We start from the raw sequence: 9,224 nt of genomic DNA, 5'->3' as shown, positions 1-9,224 counted from the left end.
AAAAAAAAAAAAAAAAAAAAAAGAAAGAAAGAAAGAAAGAAAAGAAAAAGACAGCAAATCCTTAAAGAATCTCTTAAATGAATTATGTAAAATCAGGAAAGTGTTTAGCATATCAGTATAACAGCAGCTACATACTCAGCACTTTCCATGTTCCAGGCAGTGTTGGGAGTGCTTCCTCCTCTGTGAACTCATTCCATTCTCACAATGACTTGTAGCATAGGTGCTGTTCTCATCCCCAGATGAACTGCCTGAGGCAGAGAGTTTAGATAACTTGCCATAGGTCACCCAGCCAGTAAGCGGTGAACTCAGGCATGAGTCCAGGTAGTCTACTATACCTGGCACCAGTTTAATCAATTGTCTATCACTTTCAACAGTGCAAATATTTCCTCTGTAATCTTGTTCAGACCATTAACTGACTTCTGGAAAGGAAAAGGACACACTTGTGCAGCAAGCTTTATTTAGTTGAAGTAACTGTACAGGAATAGCCTGCTAATCGGAAAGACTGCACTGTGCAAGCCTTCCAGAACCAAGTGTCTTCTTCTTGCCCCAGATCGCAGTCCTGCCCGGAGCCCTGCAGCTGGCTCAAGTCTACACCGCTCCACTGAGGACCTGAGGATGAGACAGAGCGCAAATTATGGACATCTGCGTGAGTGTGTCCTCTACCACTCAGTGACAGCTTCGTTCTGATCATGACAGCTATGGAATGTCCATGTTTTCATAGATGGAGGAGGTGGAGGACAGGATCTATCTAGAATTCTCAGAACATGTACCAGGAGTAATTGAACTTTTACTCTAATTTGGGTTGTTCTGGGGGTCTGATTGACTCCTATACTATTCCAAATAATTCCTCTGAACAATGGAGCTCAAAGTCAATCCCTGGCATAACTGATACCAACCCTGTGTTCTAGGCATGTTTCTCTTAGTCTAAACCTTGTTTTCATCAAAACGATGACTTGCCCTGTTTTCTGGTGAAAAGTCTTCCTAGAAATGGAATTAAAAACAGGTGAGATCCTTTACCCGCAGGTCAATTAGACAGCATTTCCATCCCTGATGACAATCTTTCCAACAGGAAAAAGAAATGTGGGCAGAGTTGTTGCCTTTTATTTGCTAGGAATGGATTAGGGGGTTTGCGAGGTGAAAGGTCATTGACAGGTGATGATCAGGTGAGCTATGAGAAAAGAGAGAACTTAGAAAATGAAGAGAAAAACAAAAAGCAATGTGGCATATTTTCCTTCAACTACTTTTACTAAAATTCTGACATTTGAACAGGTGCAGCCCAAGACTGTGCCACTGACCAGGTTGGAGGAATGACTTGGGGACCATGTGCCTCTGCCCATGGCCTCTGCTACTGAATGCTCATTTTTTCTTTGTACCAATGCCTGAGTCCCAAGTCTCCCACCCTGTTATTCCACATAGGGCTGCTAGGGGACAGTGGGTCAGTACACAGAATGGGGATTGGGCAGACCTTCCCTTCATTATCATGGGAATGCCATGCCTCCCTGCTTCCTGGTGGGAACCCCAACAACAGGCTTGAGTAAGTGACTACAGGTTTGTGTGAACTGTGTCATAGTCAAGGTGTGCACCCCACCCCATGACCACCCACTGAATGGGCCACAATGGAGAAACCTCAGTGAGGAGGGAACACACAACTGAGTCTTGGAGATAAGCAGGTTTCCAGAAACAAGGGGGAGGAAGAGGCTGTTCTAAAACAAAGACACAAACAGCAGGCAAAGGGAAGGAGCTATCAAGGGAAAGAACACTGGTTCAGTTCACCAGGCGCATAAGGGTTAGGGGAAGAGAATGTCAAATCAAACAGGGCCTTGTGTGCCCAGAAAAAGTACCCAGACATCATTCTGAAGGTAATGGGGACCACTACAAAGCTCAAAGCAGGAGCAGGCCATAATCAGATTTTTATCTGAGAAGAATAAACAAGAAATGGGCAAGACTGAAAGCAAGAGACTGAGCCGGCATTCAGGAATACAGAGGAATGGACCAAGGTGGCATATAACCACCTGTGGGAGTAGGAGAGGAAGAAGAGGGAATAGCCACAGCTGGCTCCTAGGTTCCTCTCTGAGTGACCGGTAGGCGAGAGGGAGGAGGCATTGAATGGAATTGAGCCTGTGGGGAGAATAGTTTGGTGGGAGATAATGAGTTGAGTTTGAGGTGCCAGATGAGGCTGCTCTAGTGAGTCTGGAGTTCAGAAAAGAAATGGGACTGGAGATTTATCCTCAGTGTCATCAGGCCAGATTTGCAGTAGGAACACCAGCAGTGAATATGATTGGCCAGGGAGGGAGAGGTGAGGCCTCTAAGGGCCTCTTGACAAGACAAGACCCCGAGGCAAGTCAAGAAGGAGAGGATCCTGGGATGGAAACAAGAGAACAATGTTCTGGAAGCAAGAAGTGATCATAGGCCAAAATCAAGAAATTCTAGATCTGAGAGGGTCCACTGGATTGGCTGCTTGTGGGAAATGAAAACTGATTCCCAGAGGAAGGAACTCTTGGCAGTTCAGACGATACTTTGACTGTTGGAAGCCTATCTTCCTTCCCTCTTTCAGCCCCTCTCCAAACACTGTCATTGGTCATGGAGGATGGAGGTGAAACGAGTCTCTCTGGCTGACATATTTTAAGCTTAGTGACATCTGGCTCCTCACCTAAAACTGCATCTCTGTACCTTCTCACATCTGGAACAGACATCTTAGTTAAGTCCAAGAAGTTGAAGCCAAGAGGTAGAGACCAGAGTGAAGTAGATTCAGAAGTGAAAAGGAAGAAGAGGAACCAAGAGTCTAGTTATTCTTTCAAGAAAGTCACCATTGAAGGGAAATAGAGTGAGAGGATGTTAGCTTAAGGGGGCTTCAGGATTAAGGGGAGGAGTTCTTATTTATCTTATGAACATGGGAAAGGAAGGAGTAGGAGCCAAGGGAAAAGGACCTGCAAGATCCTGGCTTCCTCTAATGACCTTCTTTTCCTTTTCTCCTAGGTCACGCCCAGAGCAGAAGTATGAATGACATCTCTCACACCCCAAACACAGACCAGGTAGAAAAGCCCCTCAGCTTGGCTGCAGAAGGGCTGGGCAGGCAGATCCTTTGGGTTTCTTTCAGGGGCAGAGAGCTCCTAGGGGAACAACAAAGGAGTGGCTGTCCCCAGGAAGTACCCTTGAGGAGGACTCTGGGCTGCCTTGGTGACAGCCTTGCCCATGAGTCAGGTACTGACTGAATTTGCAGTGCTGGCTCTGTTCCAGGCCGGGTGGCCAGGAGTGGGGGACAGATGAGGTACCAGCTGTCCCTGAACTCTGGATTTGCTGAAGAGAGGACACAGCAAGAACATATAGCTTCACCTTCACCTCATGTACCACTTGTGCCTTTAAAGATGGGACAGGAATTGAGAATGGCAGAGAGGAGAAAGGGGAGTCTCCCCATGGAGGAAATGATGATAGCTAATTAATTGGACTGTCCAATGGTGTATCTTCTTTCTTAGCGAGGGCAGGAGAACATTGACCTAGTCTCCCACAAGCTGGGCTGCTTGATGAGATCAGAATACCACAAAAGGTTGAGTCCAAGTCCTAAGGCCCACAGCCAGGAACTCAGGGACCTTACCACCGGGGGGAGCTCACAGGAGGACCCCTCAATCCTGACCTCTGTGTATCTTAAGGGCAGGATGTCCTGTGCCCCAGAATAAGTAAGGAAGGTGACAAAGAAAACTGAAACAAACTCCCTGAGGAAGGGGATTCTGGACTGCCTTGGTGACTCTGCCTAATCCATCAGTCAGGTACTGACTGAGTCTGGCTAGAGTGCTGCTCCTTCAAGGCACCCCCAAGTCTGGTGGAAATCAAAACAAAAGCAGTCCTCATATCCAAAATACTAAAATAATAACAATAACATGAACCAACATTGAGGGTCCATATACAGCATGTACTACACTGAGCCTAGCATTTTCTGTGCATCATGAAGGCAACACCATCATCCCCATTTGACCTATGAGAGAACATTGAGGCTGGACATGGTTAAATAACATGTCCAGGGCCATATTGCCAAGAGGTGGCAGAACCATGACCTGACCCAGGCAGTCTGACTTTAGAGTGCTTACTTGGGAACAATTTAGAAAGCAGTCAGTCTCCTGAAATATTATTTGAAGAGGAACACCACTTCATTATAGTCATGCACACTGACAATGGAGTAGGATAAGAAAGCATTACCTAGAAAAATCTTTCATAACTTATTTTAGTAAAAGTCTCAGTGGAGTTAAGAATACTAGCTGTCACTGTACCAGGCAATGCTTTGATTTAAGGATTGGAACTTAGCACCTGATACCAGCATGTTTCTCCTGACTGGCACCTGATGCTGCTTCTTAATATTTGTGACATCAGTGCTTGGTACCCCTTTATCTACTCTTTAGGTGTGAGCCCAGAGGCATTGACCCTGCACCCTTTCTCCATCATTGGTTTTGCAGGGTTAAGCTCCACGCTCACCTCCAGCTGGTGGGTTCCACAGCTCCCCCTGCTGCCGACCCTGTACTGCAGGACTAGGCCAGAGCCTTCTGGTTCAGGAAGTAGGGTCCCATGGATCCCTGGTTGGACAAGCTTGTACTAGGCTGTAGCCAAGTCAGTGTGACCAGAAAACCAGTATGACTCCATTTCTGTGTTGCCACTACCCTGATTTCCTGATCAAATGTGTCACAACCTGCAAGAAAAGACCAAGGCCCTGTTTTCAATTCCTCTTCTTTTCTAGATTACAAGTGGGTGTGTTGGGCCACTCTGTTGTGGTGTTGCTCTCAAAGCCTCATTCTCCAGGGTGCTCCTACCCACCCCAACTCTTCTTTTCTCCCCTGGACTCCTTCTCCTCCCCCACCTCCCTCTCTTCTACCAGTCTGATGCTTGGGGGTGTGGGTGCTGGCATGGGGACAATGGGTTTCCTGGCACACCCAGCCTTCCATCCTAAAGAGCACTGCTTATTAATCAGCTGACTGTGCCTGAGACAAAGAGATTTTTTGAGTATTAGGGACTCTGGCCTTCCCATCAACTCCTGCCCTTGCTTATTCTCACCATGTTAGGATCCTCAGGACTGTTGCTGATTGCCTGGGAAGTTGTAGAGGTTTGTTTTCTTTCCCACTGAATTTAAAAGATTATAAGGGTGCAGGCCTTGTTCACGTGTTCTTCCTTGTGTTGGTGGACCACCCTATCCAGTGTGTATCATACCCTCCAAGAACTAAATCAGGAAACAATTGGCATATAGGGGAAGGACCTGTTGGCCATGTCCATGCCCACAACTGACCCCTCTACTGGTACAAGAAGAGACACAGGGGACCTGTGTCTTCACTGAGCCTAACAAGAAACAGATATTACTGTGCCCACTGGAGATATTCCAACAGAGAGTAGACTGGAGGGCAATCATGATGTCCACAGAAGCTCCCTTCAACCCTGGCCTCCACCTGAAGGTGCTGGCCTCCACTCTGTGTCTGCCACTGTAGACTGAAACCAGCCTTGCCCTCCCTCTCCTTCCTCCTACAATATCACCTCTGCCTCTTATCCATCCCCTTACTGCCCAATGAGTAGGCAATCTGAAAAAGTAATTTATTTTAGGATAAGGAGTAAGAAGAGCTTGTATGTGACTGTCCCTGGGGCATTCGTATCATAAGAGGACTCAGGGGAAATAAAGTCATAAACAGAGAGAGTGGGAACAATACCTGGCATATCCGACCCTATCACTGTATTTTATCTTCCTGCCCTGGACAGACACTAATCAGAGAGACTCCCCTGTCCCAGGCCACCTTGAGAGTCTCACCTGGAAAGTTGCAGAAGTTATGAGTTTCCTAGGAGGTCCTGTGGTGATCAACCTGGGACAACTGCAGACTTAGAGAATGGTCACCAGTCTTCCTGTGACCAGGAAGCATGTAATGAGGGGAAAATTAAGCCATTCCATGCTGACCATCAAAACAGGCCTCACCCACCCTCTACCACCAAAGGTGAAGCAGAGAGGAGAGGTCTGGTCAGCTGGACTGTAAATGCTGAGATTCCCATCTGCTTGGACAAAGGAGGTTGTCCAACAGATCTCAGGGCTCTCTTCTCAACCCCTTGACCCACACTGCAGTTAATCAGTCTTCTCCCATCAAAGAATACTTCAAGGGTCAAGTCACTATCTGTATTTTCCCATCTGCAAAGACTTAATTGGTCTCTGGGGTTAACCACTATTCAGTCCCTCATCTGCAGAATCAAGGAAAGTGTTTGATTATTTCTTTTAGTCTTTTGAGAAGTACTGGGACATTTTTTTAAGTTAGGCTGCCAATGAGGGAGGAAGAGCATGTGGAACATTCTTGGGTATCTCATTTCCCCCTCCCTGAGCAGCGGAAAAACAAATTCATGAAGAAGATCCCCAAGGACTCAGAAGCCTCCAATGTACTTGTGGGTGAGGTGGACTTCCTGGATCAGCCATTCATTGCATTTGTGCGTCTCATCCAGTCTGCCATGCTAGGTGGAGTGACTGAGGTGCCCGTCCCTACCAGGTGAGAGAGAGCCTCAGAAACCTGCCACCATGCCAGTCCTGAGAGTGCCAGCTGTCTGTGTGTTCAGCAATCTGTGCTTATAGGGACACCCCTAAATGTAGATATTTGCTGGACAAGAATTTTATAGTTTATTCAAAAGAATCATAGAAGAGAAGGCGGCAAGAGAAGAGGGAGAAGCACTTGGGTGGGCTCGGGCAGCAAGACAAAGGTGAGGATGCTCCAGGGGGAGCTTAGTGCAAGCGAAAGAGGAATGTTTCTCCAACAAAAAGATTCAAAGGAGGGAAGCTAGGGGCTGGGGTGTAGCTCAGCAGCAGAGCACTTACTTGCCTAGCATGCATGAGGCCCTGAGTTCAATCCCCAGTACTGCAACATACACAAAAAAGGAGAGAATTCAAAAATTTAGCAATGGATACTACCAAAGAATCCTTCTCTTCAACTTGATCCTATTTTTCTTTCTCATTTTTCTCCTCCTCCTTATACTTCATCTTCTTTGCAGATTTCTGTTCATACTGCTGGGACCTTCTGGGAGAGCAAAATCCTACAATGAAATTGGCCGTGCCATTGCAACCCTGATGGTAGATGATGTAAGTGGTGACTCCTGAATGTCATAGCTCCTGCACCAGCACTGCTCCTTCATTCACTGAGTCATCTAACAGGCACATTTGAGCACCTACTATATACCAGACCCTGTGCAGGATACTGAAGATTATGAGATTCAGGGAATAGTCAATGGGTCCTTTAGAAGCACCTATCAAGTGGGAAGGACACAGTTATAATAATAAAATTAACCATGTGCTAGCTGCCTAGGCAGTCAAGGAGGGATTCACAGATGAAGAAGCTGTATAACTCAGATGAGCAGGAAGTAGGTGGCCCAGTACCAGTCTAGAAGACAAACCCTCCCAACGAAAGGAACAGGGATCAAGGCTCAAAGAAGCTGGATGGAAGTGATCCAATACAGGCTCAGTATAAGAACTTTGAGGACAGGAAGTGATACCAGAGAGGTGAGTCAGAGATTATGCAGAAATTGTGAGCAGATTCTAGAGTTCATGAACTCTGTCCCCAGAGTGATAGGCTGCCCAGAGGACTTTCCACATTGGCATAATCTGTAAGTCAGACAGCATGCTCTGGAGACAGCAGGCAACCTGACCCTCTAAGAGTGAAGGGCTAGAAAGTAATATATGGATTTGAAATATGAGCATCTTGGACTGGACTTTAGGTTTTCTAATGTGCTCCTCTGTGGAAAACTGAAACCAGAAGTGTTCAGCAATTCAACCAAAGCCCTATAGAAGGAATATGGAAACCTGGGCTTTGGATAGCAAATAGGCTGTCTTGCCTTGGTGCTGGCTCTAATTGGGTCCTATTTTCCCCTGGTACTGTGTTCTCACCCACCACAAACTAAGTAAGTTGGCAGTGGGAGCAACAATTGAAAGTGATTCCATTGCAGCTAGCTGTGATGTGCTCAGGAAGGTGGATAAGAAGGGAATGTCAAAAAGAGAGCTGACCCCTTTTTTGTCCCTTGATCCTTGCCAGCTCTTCAGTGATGTGGCTTATAAAGCCCGCAATCGCGAGGATCTGATTGCAGGAATTGATGAGTTTTTGGATGAGGTCATTGTTCTTCCCCCTGGAGAATGGGACCCAAATATCCGAATTGAGCCACCCAAGAAAGTGACCTCTGCTGACAAAAGGTGTGTATATGAGTGGAAGGGATGGGGATGAGGAGATGAGGGAAAGCAATTTTGTTGGTATCATTTTGTTTCTCTTTGTAAAAAATCAGAAATAAATATGGCTAAATGTGAACATTTGTAAAATTGGGGAGACCTCTGTGTGGGTATTGTTAGAGCACTTTCTGCATTTTCCCATCTTTTGAGATATTTATTGAAGACGTGAAGATGTTCCAGGGACAGTCCTGAAGGGCTGGGACTCTCCTAGCATTGGAAACCCCACTCGTTCCCATCCCTCTTCTTCTTTTTTTTAAATTTTTTTTTGAATTACATTTTTATTTAATTGCTCTTTATTTGTCAGTGGTATGATTTCAGATATTTGTGCAGCCATTTGTTGATGCCGTTTAATGTCTAATACAATCTCTTATTTAAAGTTGATACTCCAGTTGGGTATGGTGACACATTCTCATTCCTGTAATCCCAGAAGCTCTGGAGGCCAAGGCAGAAGGATCCCAAGTTCAAAGCCAGTCTCAGCAATTTAGCAAAGCTCTAAGCAATTTAGTAAGACTCTGCCTCAAAATAAAAAAATAAAAAGGGCTGGGAATGTGACTCAATAGTTAAGTGCCCATGGATTTAATACCTAGTACCATTAAATAAATAAATTTTATTTATTTATTTATTTTTCATGTATTCAAACTATATTTTTTATTGGTTGTTCAAAACATTTATTGTTCAAAACATTTATTTTTTATTGGTTGTTCAAAACAAAGCTCATGACATATCATCTTTCATACATTTGATTCAAGTGAGTTATGAACTCCCATTTTTACCCCAAATACAAATTGCAGAATCACATCGGTTACACATTCACAACTTTTACATAATGCCATATTAGTGACTGTTGTATTCTGCTGCCTTTCCTATCCCCTACTATCCCCCCTCCCCTCCCCTCTCATCTTCCCTCTCTACCTCATCTGCTGTTGTTTAATTCTCTCCCTTGTTTCCCCCACCCCTTTCCCCTCACAACCTCTTATATGTAATTTTGTGTAACATTGAGGGTCTCCTACCA

The 9,224-nt window shown here is 45.5% G+C and overlaps 1 protein-coding gene across 2 annotated transcripts in view; it reads left to right on the top strand.

Moving 5' to 3' along the window:
* Slc4a5 (solute carrier family 4 member 5) overlaps positions 1-9,224 on the top strand; it is a 126,298-nt gene that overhangs the window by 71,044 nt on the left and 46,030 nt on the right. For both annotated transcript variants that reach the window (XM_048787375.1, XM_048787374.1), the window contains 5 exons: positions 551-646; positions 2,977-3,032; positions 6,337-6,494; positions 6,991-7,078; positions 8,025-8,179. In XM_048787375.1, the coding sequence (XP_048643332.1) occupies positions 551-646; positions 2,977-3,032; positions 6,337-6,494; positions 6,991-7,078; positions 8,025-8,179 (553 nt within the window). The remainder of the gene's footprint in view (positions 1-550; positions 647-2,976; positions 3,033-6,336; positions 6,495-6,990; positions 7,079-8,024; positions 8,180-9,224) is intronic.

This window comes from Marmota marmota, unplaced genomic scaffold, assembly GCF_001458135.2.
Source record: "Marmota marmota marmota unplaced genomic scaffold, marMar, whole genome shotgun sequence".
Classification (NCBI taxonomy): domain Eukaryota; kingdom Metazoa; phylum Chordata; class Mammalia; order Rodentia; family Sciuridae; genus Marmota; species Marmota marmota.
The sequence above is the reverse complement of the archived record's forward strand: the minus strand, read 5'-3'. Positions and strand labels throughout refer to the sequence as shown.